Source organism: Miniopterus schreibersii (genome assembly GCF_964146895.1).
Source record: "Miniopterus schreibersii genome assembly, chromosome: 5".
In the NCBI taxonomy this organism is placed as follows: domain Eukaryota; kingdom Metazoa; phylum Chordata; class Mammalia; order Chiroptera; family Miniopteridae; genus Miniopterus; species Miniopterus schreibersii.
In genome coordinates, this window is record NC_138106.1 from 21,222,814 (window position 1) to 21,239,558 (window position 16,745).

The 16,745-nt window shown below is 40.3% G+C and overlaps 1 protein-coding gene and 1 long non-coding RNA gene across 2 annotated transcripts in view; one reads left to right on the plus strand and one right to left on the minus strand.

Moving 5' to 3' along the window:
* KPNA4 (karyopherin subunit alpha 4) overlaps positions 1-6,060 on the minus strand; it is a 46,855-nt gene extending 40,795 nt beyond the window's left edge. Inside the window, exon 1 of the mRNA XM_081139059.1 lies at positions 5,672-6,060. Within this exon, the coding sequence (XP_080995185.1) occupies positions 5,672-5,740 (69 nt within the window). The 5' untranslated portion in view covers positions 5,741-6,060. The remainder of the gene's footprint in view (positions 1-5,671) is intronic.
* A 234-nt stretch (positions 6,061-6,294) lies between these two features.
* LOC308558030 overlaps positions 6,295-16,745 on the plus strand; it is a 28,315-nt gene continuing 17,864 nt past the window's right edge. The window contains exon 1 of the long non-coding RNA XR_013998933.1: positions 6,295-6,630. This is a non-coding gene — a long non-coding RNA (uncharacterized lncRNA). The remainder of the gene's footprint in view (positions 6,631-16,745) is intronic.

Here is a 16,745-nt window from a genome sequence, read left to right on the forward strand (position 1 = left end):
ATCGAGCCCGCAACCCAGGCATGTGCCCTGCCCGGGAATCGAACCCCGATCGCGTGGATCCTAGGTCGATGCTCAACTGCTGAGGCACGCCCGGCGGGGCTAGTTCTTAAGTTTTAATTTCTAAAATGGTGCATTGGTAGAACTCACAAAACTCCTTAAGGATCCTTAATTTTACCAGCATGAACAGGTCCAGAGCCCCAAAGTTTTGAAATCTTCAGAACTAAGGCCATTACAAGCACATATATATTATCTTTATTTAGTATGTGCTAATATAAATACTATTCTCATATTAATTGTAATAAAGTGAGTCCTTCCCAACCCTGTCTTTTTGTAAACCTAAAGGGAAAGCATAGTATATGGATTGTGTTCTCTAGAGTTTAAAGCCCACAAATGATACAAAATTTCTAAAAATCACTCTGGGGGGAAAAGGAAACACTGAACACCTTTTATACTCCATGGACTATGCTAGATGCTTTTACATGGAATCTTTTAATCAAGTTTGAGATTTGTATTAAGGCTGAGAGAAGTTAGAGGGAGGTAATAAGGCACAGTATAAACAGTATACACTTGACTTTGACACACGTGAGTTAAAATCATTCCCTTGAATATTATGCTATTAAGTCTCTTAACTCAAGAGTTTTTATTCTCTAAGGTGAATAATAATTCTTACTTGTAAGAAATGAGAATACAATTAAAAACATATATAAGAGGTACTCAAAAAGTTAGTTCCCGTCAATCCCACTTCTCCTCTATTCTAAAACTAAGCCAGCGAGTACTAAAATCATCATTCAAGGTTAGATTTCACAAGCTCTCATTGTATTACTATAGGCCTAAAGTAGATGAATGCTGCTCCAGTAAACATTTAAAAATATTTTAAGGACCCATGATCACTATCAGGTATTAGGAATTATTGTTTAAAAACTACTTAGACATTTTTTTTCTAAAGTAGTTTCATTCTTTTAAAGCTAAATTGCTCCTACAACTCTTCTAGTCTTGTATATTCATTTGACATACTAGTGACTATGAAAAACAAAGACATCTCGGTATCTCTAAGAAAATTATCAATGAAGCAATTCTGAAATCTGCTGCCTTGTAAACCAGGAAAGCTGGCAGGAAGCATACAAACAATTATTTAATTCCAAACTATATTTCACAGTGTCACATGCTTGGACTAATATGAAAAATTAGACAGTAGTTATTTTAAGTATAGTAAATATGTTCCAAGATTTGTCATGAGAGAGGTCAGTCTCTAAAAGTTAGTAAGACTTAATAGCTTAACAATGCTTTTTACTCTGTATGAAGTTTAACAAATAACCAAGACCATTTCTAAATAACAGCTGATCATTTTTTTAAACAGCTGATCAATTTATTAAACGTCTGCCAACCAAGAAACTATTTGTTTTTTTTTTGAGTTTAAACTGACTTCATATTTTATGTTGTGTGGACAATCAAGTTCCACTTATGTAGTATTTTAATACTCTTGTTTTCAGGGTGAGTTTTTCCCCCTTAAAGTTGTGTGTTTATGAGATCTAATTATTCTTCAAACATGACTTATGTTTTATTCAAACCTGGATACTCTCAGAACTTCTATAAAAATTATGTAGGTTTATGAGAAAGACTACTAGAGAATTCCCTCTCTACTTTTAAAACATAAGCTAGATGAGCCCTGGCTGGTGTGGCTCAGTTGGTTAGAGTGTCATCCTGTGCAAGGAAGGATCTTGGGTTACAAACAGTTAATGTTCCTCTCTCTGGAATCAATGAAAAACATATGCTCAGGTAAGAATTAAAGACAAAAAAACAACAAAAAAACCCCACATAAACTAGATGGACTTAATTTGCTTTATCCTGACAAATTTTTTATTTGAAGTTTGGTCACTACCCATTTTCTGTGTTGCACTGTGTATTCCTTCCCTATGGTCACTATTCTCAAATTAATAATGGCAACCCTCTACCACACTATCTGAAAGAAGCCAAGACTGGATATCATCTGACAGTTCCTGTAAATTATTTTAAAGGGATATGACATATGCCTTCTTTGATGCTTTTGTCTTTCAAGAAGTTAGCATAACCACATTTTGGTGGAGCCAGAATGGCTGAATGAAAGATAGGAATGAATATGAGATTAAAAGCTAGGCATCAGTTTTAACTCTAACACTTAGAAATTATGACTTGAGAAAAGTTACTGATTCCTTGTGCCCAAATTGCCCTTCAATGAGCAATAGCATATCTCTACATTAAAAACTTTCCCCATTGCCCGGCCGGGCGTGGCTCAGTGGTTGAGCACTGACCTGGGATACAAGGGATTGTGGCTCGATTCCCAGTCAGGGCACATGCCTGGGTTGAGGGCTTGATCCCTAGCTGGAGGTGTGCAGGAGGCAGCCGATCAATGATAACTCTCTCATCACTGATGTTTCTCTCTCTCTCTCTCTCTCCCCACCCTTCCTCTCTGAAATCAATAAAGATATATTAAAAAAAACAAACTTTCCCCATTGTTAAGTTCAACTTAAATTGTATACGAACACAGAGGAAAAAACAGTGTCAACTGCAAATAAAGGAGTGAAAGAAAAAATTACACCAAATCCTATTAAACTCCCTTCCTCCTCAAGGCTCCCCAAAGAGAAAAGCTGAAGGTGAAAAAATGCTCAGAGAATTGCTAGGCATCTTCCTAACATTAACCTATTAAACTACACAACACTCACGAAACAGATGTCAAGTACCTCTAGTTTGAGAGAAAACCCAGGTCTGATTCTCCCAAGGTCACAAAGTTAGAAATCAGATCAAACTAAACTCTGGGACTTTGTACTCTTAAGTTTCGAAAGAATGTCAGATCAAACCAAAAAAATGCTACAATTACCTCACTCTATAAGCTATCCTCTGTATCTGTGCTGTCCAATAAGGTAGACACTAGCCACATGCAGCTATTAAGCACCTGATAAGTAGCTAATCCAAACAGAGATAGCTGTATGTGTAAAATACAAACCAGATTTTGAAGACTTAGTATGAAAAGAATACAAAATATTTCATTAATTTTTTTACACTGATTACATGTTGCAATGGTATTTTGGAAATATTGAATTAAATAAAATTCACTGGACAACACTGGTCCACACTTCTTTCGAGAGACTTCTCAATGAAACAGATGATGTCTTACAACCAAAACAAAAAGCAGTATTATCTTAGAATGTGTTATAGTACAACATAGAACTATACTTGGAGGGGGAGGAAATGTGCATAATAAATGTTTTGAGGGACACATATATCTATGTAATTAATAAATACATAAAACAGGCCATTCTAGTGTGCTCTGAGGATAGTAAAAGATGTTTCTATCTCAATACAGGAATGTGAGACTTCAAGTCACAAGTGAGGAGAAAGTATGACTTTCTATTAGTCACTTGTCATTTTCTTAGGTGGAAAAGTGAAAATATTCCTATTCTAATGTATACACAAGGTTATCAAAGTGAGCAGATGTGAAGGCACTACAAACATCTCAAAAAAACAATCTGCCTAGTGTGTATTTAGTTATTTTAATAAATCATATATTGTTCTAATGTAGAGTTAGCATTTAATCTCATTTTGACTAAAGTATTAAGAGATACACAGTAAGGGGGAACATCAATTTAAAAAAGGATCACTTAAGAGAATAGTTTGGCAATCCCACAAAATGTTACACATAAAGTTACCATGTGAACCAGTAATTCCATTTCTAGGTATACAACCAAAGAGAAATGAAAACAAAGGTCCACACAAAAATGTGTACATAAATGTTCATAGCAGCATTATGCGTAACAGAAAAAAGTGGAAACAATGCAAATGACCATCAACTGATGGAAAAACAAAATGTGGTATATCCATACAGTGAATTATAACTCAGCTATAAAAAGGAATGAAGCACTGATATATTTTTGTTACATGTGTGAACCTTAAAAACATGGTGCTACCTGAAAGAAGCCAGCCACAAAACATCACATACTGTGTAACTTCATTTATATGAAATGTCCAGGACAGGCAAATCTTAAGACAAAGAGTGAACGGGAAATGCAGAATGATAGCTAATGAGTTTGGGTTTCTTTTGGGGGTGACAAAAATGTTCTGAGAGTGACTGTTCTGATGGTTACACAATTATGTGAAAACATCAAAAGCCACTTTAAATGGGTGAATTATAAGGTGTAAGAATTATGTATCAATTACGCTGTTTTAAAAAATGTAGGCAAAAATGGAGGCAGACTGGAAGGTTTTGTCAAGCACCTAATTGCTATTTTTCTGGATTTTGTAATTGTAGTATTTACGTTTTTAAGTTTTGTCATTTGTAATTTTCCCCCTCATTTTAACTTTTAAATAATCAGAGAATTAATAGTCTACTCCTTAAACTAGGAAACCCACTAAGATAGCACAAACTACCTTAGAGATCAAATGGCTCTGTGGAAAGCCCAAAAAATAGTTATCTCAGCCAAGCAAATGCTCAACGTTCAGAAACAGGTGATGGGAATCTGAAGATCTCAGCATAAAAAAGGACAGAGGGACAACATAAAAATACTACTTTATCACTTTCTCTTAAAAGCTAAACTCTTGGTTCAGACACAGAATAGATTAAAAAACACACACAACCCTATTTATCTAAACTCTTAAAATTGAAGGGAAGAAATCTATAAAAAATTTGTGTGGTGTGTGTGTTGAACCCATACATCTTATGTAGCCTAAGGAGCTCGGGAGCAGCTATATATAAAGTCATGAAGGTGTGTAGTGTTTTTTTTCACCCTTTTAAAATAAAACGCGAAGGTGCCATTCTATAGCCCACCCCATCCCCCACTACTCCACGAGCAGGTGGAGGGAAAGGATACTGTAGACTACAGGATGAAAGCTTTGTATAACCCTTTGGACTTTATAAGTAAGAATGCAGCTGGTGGTCGCTCAGGAGGGGGTAAAGAGATTTGTGGACAAGCTGAAATAAGGGGCATTCTTTGCCTGAAAGAGGGCACACCGTGAGCCACATCTTGAATCAGCTATATTCATAGTACAACAGAGGCCGCAGGAAGGCACTGTTAGCATCGTCAGGATGGCCTGTCACGCCACGGGTGTTTTTTTCAACCAAGAAGTTGTCTCCTGTAGTTTGGATATTGGGAGGAGGCAGGGGTAAAGCGGGAGTCGGGAAGACCAGAAAAAATGACTTTAAGTGGAGAGGCCTTAGGCCTCGCAGAGGAAGTTCCGAGCCCCACTCGGTCGCCGCACGCTCGCCCCCCCAACCCCCACCGCACTCCTTCCAGCGGCGCCAAACGCCGGTGCCCGAGCGAAAGCCGGAATCTCCGCTGCTGCCGGGGTGGGGGCAGCAACGGGGCCATGGCAGCGCGGCGCACGCACGCCTCCTCCGCACTCGCCGTGCCCGGCGTCCCCGCGGCGCGGCCCAGCCCCTCGCACCCGCGCCGGACCGGCTCCGCCGGGCAGGCCTAGGCCGCGCTGGTCGTTCCCCGGCACCTCACTCCCCGCCGGAGGCGGACCAGGCCCGACACAAACTTCCCGGCGCGTTAGCCAAGGCGTCACTGACGGGCCAGCCCCCAGCGCCATTCCCCCGCGGCCCGGCGGCGGCTCCCGCCCCTATTCCCCAAACTCGAAGTCCCGGCGGAGATCGGTCCGAGGTCCACGGCCCCCACCCCTCCGGCGCCCCCGAGTTTACCTCTAAGTCGCGGCCTTTGTTCTTGAAATTCTTGAGCCGTTGGTTGTCCAGTTTCTCGTTGTCCGCCATGGCCGGGCCGGTGACTCCTTCCCCCGCCCGGGCCCCGCGGGATCCGCCCCAACCACCACGCCGCACCGACACTCCCAGGAACCGGGCCGCCGCCTGAGCTGCTGTGCTCGCCGCGCCGCCGCTTCCTTCCTCCTCTCTCACCTGCCTCGGCCGCGGCCTTCTCCTCCTCTCCCCGCCCGTCCCACCCCCCGCCCTAACCCCAGCACGACGGCAGCTCCAGCAAAGACAACTGCGGGGCCGGGCGGCGGCAACCGCGGCGGAATGTGCTGCCGGCTGAGAGGGGGAGGCAGCCTCGATCTGAGGGCCCCGGTGCCGCGGCCACGCCCATCGCCGCCAGCTCAGCTCGCCGATTGGCCGACTAGGCCCCGGTGCGCTCCACCAATCAGAAAGGACGATGGAGAGCGGGGGCGGAAGAGCGAACGAAAAGGGGAAGCGAGCGGCGCTGGGAGGAAGGGGCTTGGGGCCCCGAAGGCTGGGAGGGGAGGGGCGCGGCGGGGGCGGGGCAGGGAGGCACCACGTGCCCCGGAGCAAGGGGGCGGAAGCGGAGAGACTTAGACTTGAGAGGTGGGAAGGGGAAGGACCGGGCGGGGAGGACTTGCTCTGCCCCAATTGTAGGGGCGGCTCCAGACGTCTGGGGTCCGACGTAGAAGCCGAGTTAGAGTAGTGTCTTTTCCGTGTCGCTCGCTGTCTCCCGGGGCATTCCTCGCGCGCTCCGCCGGCTTTACAGGAAGTGGGAGCTGCGCTCGGCCGCGTGCGGGTCGGACTCGCCTGGCCCCGGTCCCCGCGAGCGCCATTCCCGGAGGGGCGGCGGAGAGCTGGCGGGACGGTGGGTGGCCGAGGACGCGTTAGACAAACCCGGTTCGTCCCTTCTCACCAAGTCCCCGCAACAGGTAGGAACTTAGGACGCGCTGATGATACCACCTCCTAGGTATTGCGTCCTGAAAAGTTAAAGTACTTGGCAGGAGCCGTGACACCTGACAGAGTAATGAAACATTTTTAGCTGTTGAGAGAGGAAGAAAATTCTAAGGATATACATCTTTATCAGGGTCCGATACTTCAGAACAAGGGAGAAAGAAATGGCTTAAAAATATACTTAATTACCAACCAATAACACTTCACATGTGCAGGAAAAACGTGAAGTAGCAGCAACTGAGGTCGGAAGGGGGGAGGGGGGAGAGAGAGAGAGAGAGAGAGAGAGAGAGAGAGAGAGAGAGAGAGAGAGAGAGAGAGAGAGAGAGGACTGTGTGTGTGTGTGTGTGAAGGTTTGGATGTGTTTAAATTTGGCGAGGTAGGGAGGGGAAGATGACCCTGATCCAAACTCCTTTGGGAACTTTTACTCCTTGTTACCTTCCCTCCCAGTTTACTGATTTTTTTTGGGTTTTGGGTTTTTTTAGTAGAATAACGTGCCGAGATAAAATGTTTAAAATGAAAATAATACCTTTAAAGTCCTCAATATTTTTTACACTTTGAGCTACCTAGGCAAACAGAAGCTGTATCTGGAAATAATTAACACTGAAGATTTACTTGAATGTAAATTCAGTGCCGATTTTAAATTTAAATTATAATGTTGGCTATAAATCTTTATAACCCAAAGAGTCATTTAATTGAAGTAACATTACACATTGGAGCTTTGATGTTTTAAAAATGTGTTAAGGATAAGAAAATTCCGTTGAAAAGCTGGAATATGTGTGTGTTTTCCACTAACATGGATTTTTGTCATCAGCAGAATTCAAAAAAACAAGTGACTAGTGAATTCCTACCCTATAATTAAAACAAGTTACCTTGTTAACATGCCTGTATAGACAAATATTTTTTACTTTTAGGAATAAATTCCATGACAGCTTTCATGATAAAGGTTATGAAATTGTCTGCCCGTGTATGTCTTCATGTTCCCCAACCACAACTGATTTCTCTGATGATTGAACAACTGGAGGTTCTCTGCAGAATACTCCTAAAAGAAGGGTGTGATCACAGTTACCCACTGAGAAAAATGCAATACAACAGGAAATAACCACAATGTGTAATTTCTTTTTCTTATTATTGTTTGTTTAATGTCTAAGGCCTGTCTTCCTCACTAGACAAAAGCTTTCTGAAATCAAGGACCATATTTGTTTTCTCTATATACTCAGCACCTGGTAGTACATGACACATTATATGCTCTCAGTGACTGTCAAATGAAAACCTGAATCTAAGCTACTCTGAGTGTGTGTTCTAGAAGTTTAAAAACAGGCTAACACTTCTTGATTAAAAATGTGAATTGACTTGTTACTGCTTCTAATTTGCACTGGGTTCCTTCTAAGAATTCATAATTTGGTATCATGCTCATTCCAGGGTTAAGGTTCAGGGAGTAGATCAGACATGGGTTTCAAGGCAACCCCCTTACCCCCAATACATGTGTAAAAGTACTTGTGACACACTTTGCTGAGATGAACAGTTATCCTTAATTATAATACTTAGGTAGTCTGTTTGCTGGCCTAAATGTTTCATTTGAAATTTTCATGTTTGTTGCCATCCAGTTTACATATTTGGTGGTTGTACTTCCAGTTGTTCTAGATAGAAGATACATAATTTATCAGAGGAGTAAAGAAGTTCATCGAGGAGTGGGCAATATAACGTAGATCTAACTGTAGTTAGGAGATTTCAAAATTCAGTTTGCTGAACTAAGAAAGTAGTAAAATTCAGCCATCAGTACCACTTTAACAAATGTTTTTTGTATATGTGAAATATAGTTTTAACCAAACACTATAAAACCTATACAGGCATACCTCAGAGATATTGAGGATTCCGTTGCAGACCACTGTAATAAAGCAATTATTGCAGTAAAGCAAGTTGTAACTTTTTTGCTGGTGGAGGGTCTTGCCTTCAATTTGTAAAAAATGCAAAACCTGTGAAGTGAAATAAAGCGAAGTGCAGATAAAAGGAGGCTTGCCTATATATGAGACCTGTTTTCAAATAGATGATCATATCTAAGTTGTTACTACTTTGGTATAGGAAAAGTCTGAAGTATTATGGACATAATGCTTTCAGTGTGGCATGAAATTCTCTTAGAGTCACTTTTCTGAATAAAGAAACTTTCTGTGTTCTGCAGGAGACATCTCTGAGAGCAAGATTTGTGAAGCTTTACACAGGATTTTAGTAAATCAAATGTAACTTCAAAAAGAATAATAATTGATAATTATTTCATTTAAGCAATTTGGAGTAGTGTCGTGATACATACATTAAATTGAAGATTGTGAAATTCCTCTTTACACTATGGATCTTATAGTTTCTGTTACTATTTGGGGAATCATGTGATTTCTTGAGCACAACTCTAGGTATTATTTGCCAAAATGAAAAACAATTTTAAATGTTGCTAAATCTTAACTAAAAAGTAATTGTGTTTTTTTAAGTTGGACTGGTGCTTTTTTTAGAGAAAAACATTGGACCTTTGGTAATACAGTATACCTTTATTTTCTTAGGAAAACATAATCCATCAGGTATTGGGGGACTTCATTTATTCTTCTTTATTGTCAAGACTTTTCTGGCTTACAACTTGAGGAGCCTGGGGAAAAACTATTTTGAGTGAGGTACCAGAATGGTAAGAGATGATAATTTAAAAGTCTAGCTGTTGATATTAACTTGATTAAAAGAGATGAACCACTCAGTTTTTCTTCAACTTAGTTTTTTAAGCTTAGTTTTGACTAATTAATTGGAGGGAAACTTATAAATTATATGTGTACAAATCACTGGTTGATATCTATTTTTTGTCTTTTTAAAATATGTTTTTATTGATTTTAGAGAGAGTAAGAAGGGAGAGGGAGAGAGAAACATCTATCGACTACCTCCTGCATGCCCCCTATGGGGGATCAGGCCTGAAACCAGGGCATGTGCCCTGACCAGGAATCAAACTGGTGACCTCTTAGTGCATGTGATGCACTCAGCCAACTGAGCCACACCGGCCCGGTGGTTGATATTTATTTTTATTGCTACTAAGCAAACATGCATAGATTTTCTAAAGCTTTTTCACTTGCTTTTTATTTGGGCCTAAAATATTGGAAAATGAAAGGATATGTAAATATTATTCATTTAAAAATTTTAAAATATAAATACCACAGAAGGAGCAACTTAAGAAACCAAATAGTCAAGGAAACTGATCATATGACCTAGAGCAGTGTTTCTCAAACAGAGAATTACCCTGAAATAGATGTTAGTAAGTGTTCCTTAAAAAAAAAAAAGTTTCCTTGGTCTAACAATTTGAGGAACTTGAGGGGTGGGAGAGTAGTGAGAACTCTGAGACATTAGTGTTAAGTAGAACACTATTTGGAAACTTGAAATCAGTGAACCTAGAAAGATCACTATCTCTCCTCAGTTTAAAAATGTGTTAATAGCATCAACCAAGAATAGTAACTTACAGATAGGTGGTATTTCAAAAGTTTCCTTACAGATTAGTTTTTTGAAAAATGTTCATAAGAACATGGTCATGACTAGGGGGTAGATGTTCAGGTTAGCCAAAGGCTTATTTAATCTATAAGTACTTATATGAATGTCATAGAACCTAGTCACAATATTTACATGAGGAAAATATTTGGATTTACAACTTTGGTCAGGAGGAGTACACCCCATGTCTCTGTTATTTATATTTCTGCTATTATTTAACAGGTAACCAGGAACTGTGTTAGTGATGAAGTTACCAAGATTACATTGTTCCTTAGAATTCCATGGATCAAACATTTTACAAATTCATACCTGACCTGATGTCTTGAGAGCCTGGCTCCCACCAGTCAGGATCCCGTGGTTTCCAGTATCCCAAACTGGTAAAGAGGACGGTTCAAAATCTAGTGACTGGGAAACAAGGAACTGGGGAGTAAATGCGTTATAAACCCAGTCTCTTACCCCAATATTCTCACTTAAGGCAAGCTCCCTACCCCTATCATTTTTTAAAAATATACCCTCACTCAGCCCCTAGTTCCCCATGGAAGCATCTTGTATAACTATATTACACTGTCAAAACCAGGACATTGATATTGATATAATCCATAGAGCTTATTTAGAGGGGAGGGAAGGCACTAGGATGTAAAGAATATATGAAAGTATCAGGGGGTGCCTACATGCTGGAACCTCTGATAACCCTATGCTTTATGAGAAAGAATTTTATGACAGTAATAATTGCTACCACATATTGAGTACCTACCGTATTCTAGGTCTAGGTGTTTTATCTAGAAGTATTTTGTTGTTATCGTTGTTTGTATTTCTACTATTATAAACATAACAGTTATTACTTTTTTAAATATATCTTTATTGATTTCAGAGAGAGGGAAGGAGAGGGAGAGAGAGGGATAGAAACACCAGGGAGAGTCAGTGATCAGCTACAGCCCGCAACCCGGGCATGTGCCCTGACCGGAAATCGAACCATGATCGCCTGGATCCTAGGTCGATGCTCAACTGCTGAGCCAGGCTCGGCTGGGCCAGATAACAATTATTGAGCAATTATGTGGCAGCAGTTTTCTAAGCAACTGATGCATATTAACTCAATGAATCTTCACACGTGTATTATTACTCACTACAGATGAGACATTTGAAACACAGAGAGATTTAGTCATTTGCCCAGGATCACACAGTAAGAAGAGCTGACATTTGAACTGGCCAGGTCTGACACCAGAGCCAACAATCCTGATTACCATGTAGGTACATAAATTTCAGTGTCCATGGTAACCTTTCAAGGTAGGTGTTATAATTTCCATTTCCTTTGTGAGGAACCTGAGCTTCAGAGAGGCTAAGGAGCTTGCTCAAAACCCTACACAATGAACAAGTGCTGGAGCCCCAGTTTGATTCCAGGTCCGACCAATTGCAAAACTCTCACCATTTTTAGTTGACCATTGCTATAGACTGAATGTTTGTGTTCCCCCCCCCCCCCCAAAAAATTCATAAGATGAAACCTCATCCCCAATGTGAGGGTGTTTGGAGGTAGGGCCTTTGGGAAGTAATTAGGTCTTGAGGGTAGAACCCTCATGCGTGGGATTATTAGTCCCCTAAAAGAGGCCCCAGAGAGATCCCTCATCCTTTCACCAAGTGAGAAAACTGTGTGAGAAGACAGTGTTCTATGAGGAAGAGGGTTCTCACCAGACACAGAATCAGCCATCGCCTTGAACTTGGACTTCCTAGCCTCCAGAACTGTGAAAAATAAATTTCTGTTTATAAGCCACCCAGTGTATGGTATTTTGTTGTTTTGTGGGTTTTTGTTTTGTTTTGTTTTGTTTTTAAATATATCTTTATTGATTTCAGAGAGAGGAAAGGAGAGGGAGAGAGAGATAGAAACATCAATGATGAGAGAGTCATTGGTTGAGCCTGCAACCCGGGCATGCGCCCTGACTAGGAATCGAACCCTGATGGCCTGGATCCTAGGTTGACACTCAACCGCTGAGCCATGCCCGGCCGGGCTGGTATTTTGTTATAGGAGCCTGAACAGACAAAACAATTATACTGCCTCTCTGGCCTATAACAGATCTGTGCTAGACCTCTGTGATATTGTGATTTATATAAAGAAATATATATGTATGCGGTCTTCCGCCATGGTTTCTGGCACATAAAGTCTAAAACTTTTGTAATTTCCTGTGATAAGAGTTGCAGGGGCGTCTTTCCTTTTCAGCTGATATAGCTCTGGAATGAATACTTGGGTGTCCTTTGTTATTCATAGCAAACCTCTTTCAGTGGCATCTGAGTTTATGTTAATGGGATGACTTTTGGAAAGTCCCTAAGAATAAGGGGCTGGTGCCAGGGGAAGTAACTATGATTAGAGGGCTGGAACTTGCAGTCCTACCCCTCTGTGACCTCTGGGAGGGGAGAGGGACTGGAAGTTGTATCAATGGCCAATGCTTTAATTGATCATGCCTCCAAAATAAAACTTCCATTAAAAACCCAAAAAGAACAGGTTCAGAGAGCTTCCATTTGTTGGACACGTGGAGGTGCTGAGAGGGTGGTGAGCCCGAGGAGGACATGGAAAGCAAGTTTTGCGCACCTTACCCCATAACCTGCCCTATGCATCTCTTCCATCTGGCTATTCCTGAGTTAGATCCTTTTATAATAAACTGGTAATCTTTTATAATAAACTGGTAATCTAGTAAGTAAACCTTTTTGAAGTTCTGAGAGGTGCTCTAGCAAATTAACCGAACCCCAGGAGGGGGTTATGTGAATCTTCAATGTATAGCTGGTCAGTCAGAAGCACAGGTGACAACCTGAACTTGTGATTGGTGTGTGAAGTGAGGTGGGGAGGCCTTAACCTGGGGGATCTGACACTATCTCCCAGTAGTATCAAAACAAATTATAGGACACCTAACATGTCTCAAAATTGTTTGGTGTGGGGGGAAAAACTACTACACATTTGGTGATCAGAAGTGAGGAGAGTGCTGTGAGTACAAAGAAAACAGTATTTTTTCCTTAACAGGCACTAAAGAGGTGCAGCTCTGAAATGCCTAAGGTGGGTGTTCTTAACTTGAGGGTGCTTTAGAACCACCTGCAAGACTTAAAACCCAAATTGGTGAACTCCATCTTCAGTTTCTGATTAGTAACTGGGAGATTATCTGAAGATTTGAATTTCTAACAATTGCTCACTGATGGTACTGGTTCCTGGAACATACTTTGAGAGCTACCAGATCTGATCTAACATCTCCTATAAGGAGGTTTCAGCCTCAGGTAAGGACAGAGTTAAAATAAGCATAATTAGACATCACAGTAATATGTCATGCAAAATTTCACAATAGTGCAAATATAAAATAATGGTTATATAGTGCTTACTCAAAAAATACACCAAACAATTTAATGTTTCAAGGACAGAATTTACAGACCAGTAATATCCAATTTCCATTTTACTTTCTGAATAGAGTTTTGCAGTATTTTCCTGAGTCCCTTTCTGCCTCTAGTTTTTTTCTTCAGTTTTTTCCAATAGCATTTTCTTAATGACCTTCTTCTAAAAGCCTGGCTCCATTGAGTCTGTGAAGTCTATTCTGAGTTCTTCATTGTTAGCTTAAATCTCATACCCCCTTCCACTGCCTCCCTGAGCTCCTTGAAGGTTCAGGATGTCCCAGTTCTTCAGTCAGTTCCCAAAGAGGCAGAACATGCCTCCATTAACTGTTCTAGATCTGCTCCTGAATTCCAGCCCATTTGCCAGACATTCCGGTTTCCCTCCACCAACCTCCTCAGGGACATGCCTTCACAGGCCCAGCGGGAGTGCGATTACCGGCCACATCTGGACTGATCTGGAATCATCTCTGACACCAGCAAACAAAACAGAAAAGGGGAGTTAACTTCTCTGTTTTTAGTCACTCTGTTCAGGGGGATTCCTTCACAATAAAAATAATGGCGGGAAACCTGTTAATTCTTCATCTTTCTCATTTCTATTAGTAGTGCTACTCAGTTTCTTGAGCTGAAAACCTTGGGTGTTTTTTAAAGTTGTCACCCTTTTCTCCTGTGTCCCATGTTCAGTCAGTGCAGACAGTCCTGGGTAAGTAGATATTGCGCAGGGTAAGAGGATTTTGCCTCCTCTCCATTCTCCCCTTTTATCCCCTGACCTGTTCAAGACCCGTAAGGACTGTTTCAATTTCCTGATGTCTCAGAGTTGGAAAAGAGCACAAATGTTACCTAGTCCAACTGCCTATTTTGTATTTGAATTCTCACTTCAACCTCATCAAGTACAACACAGTCATTATTGGGGAACTCAGTATTTCTTGACTCATAGCCCATTCAGTCTTCAGAGGATATCATTTAGAAAGTTCTTCATGTCAAACATGTGTGCATATAATATCTTCTTAAGAGAAAGTCATTGTAATATTTAAGGTAGAAGCAAGTATCTTTGGAGATAACAAAGAGCAAATACATTTAATAGAGCTCCCTCCCTTTTTTGCATTTGTGGTGATGATAGATTCCTACCTTCAGTAATATCTTATACCTGGATTTCGGGTCCTGTTTTGAAATTTGGGACTAGTAGTGCTAGTCAGACTGCTGAAAGTTAAATCTCATGGATATGAGTGATTTTAATGACTTTAATGAAGACAGAACTGATGTCCTAAGACAGATGACTGCCTTGGATAATCACATACAGGGAGGACTCTGATATATTAATTGTTTTTCTCTATTACTGAGCATAGATATATATATATGACATGTGGTACCATGTATACACATATAATTCTGGAAAATGAATTAAAAATAGTACAAGATTGAACATTTTTAAGGCACAGAATGTAGTCTTGAAATACACAATATACCTCATCGGATTTATCATTTTCTATTTATACTTCTGTCAGTATGTTATACAAAACCCTGAAGTCTCTTGGAGAACTTCTCAAATAGTTTCAACAGATTCTCTGGATGCTTACGAAGTCAAAGGTCTACAACTCCTGGTGTGTCATTTAGACTTAGTCACCACTGACTTATGATGGACTTCAAAAAAAAACTTTCACAACAAATCTTTTAATGTTTTTCTCACCCCTGCCCCACTCGATTGAATCCTGGGAACCCTCGTTCTTTTACCCGTGTGCTTATCCCACCACTCATCAGGCTCTGTTAGAAGGCGTTTTCCTCATAACTAATAAGAATCAGAGCCTGATAAGTGTTAGACCACCTTATTTAGAGCCCATTAGATATTAGAATGTCATGTTCTCATGCCTTTTGGCTACAACCCTAAGATCTGCCTAATCAAACCTTGATGTTCTACATAGCAGAACATAAGCTACCATGCTGATCCCAAATTAGACTTACTAGGTTTTTACTTCTACTTATAAATAGAAGCATCAGAGGAAACATTCAATTTATAGCCAGATCAAGTCAACTATGACTAGTAATACTATTATTTAGATACTCAAGGATATCACAGAACCATGTAGAGCAGTGGAAAAAATATTGATATCTACGTGTCCTAGAAGAGCTATTTAATTTGTAGAGCTAGGAAATTCCTGTTTATAATTTTTGTTCTTATTTTTTTTATACTTGCCACATAAAAGGAGGGAGAAATTACCCATCATTTGTCCTGATAGACACTATTGTAAAACCTCTTTAAAAGTAATTAAAATTTACCACAGAAATCTCTTTTGAGAGCCACACATCTCTGTCTCCTCATTGAATCTTGGTCAGTCCTCTTGGAGGCACTCGCGTGGCATGCAAAGTGATCTCCAATCTCAGCATTATTAATATGCTAGCTTCTCTTAGAAATAATTTAAACATACTTTGGATTGCATTTACCACAAAGTATTTCACTTATTATAATTCCCAAAATAACAAAGAGGTGTGTGTGGGGCGGGGTGGGGAATGGGGGGAGACAGACAACATGTATGTTTCCAACCACTCATCCATATCCTACCACTGAGTGCGGTTTATATCCTAACATTTACCTTATACTGTAAGGTACAGGGTGGGGCAAAAGTAGGTTTACATTTGTTCATATGGAAAATAATACAATAATAATAATAGTACAAGAATAAACTGGTGTACTGACAACTGTAAACCTACTTTTGCTCCACCCTGTATAGGATAGTATAGTTTCCATCTAAGTGTATAGTGTAGTATATAGCCAGGGCCATCTTCCTGGACAATGCAACCCATATAGGACCCCATTTGGCTTAATACTCTACGGTCAACATCTTGAAATACTTAATTTTTTAATGAGGGGCTCTGCATTTTTACTTTGCACTGGGCATTGCAAATTATGTAGTCTGCCATGGAAAATACAATGCATATTTTTCTAACTACCTACCCACAATTTTTTGGCATATGTTCTTTCAATTAAAAAAATTTTTCTATTTTAAGTGTAAATAAGTATTATAAATACATATAGGATCATACTATACATACTATTCTGCAACCTGATTTTCATTTAATATATAGGGATATTGCTGTCTGTCATTTATCTCATACTTTGTGAAAAATACTCTCTTGTATGGATAAACCGTAATTTATTTAATCTTCCGATGGGCACATAGTCTTCCGTTCTTTGCTGTGACAGAGTAAACGTTCTTGAATATACATCTCTGTTCAC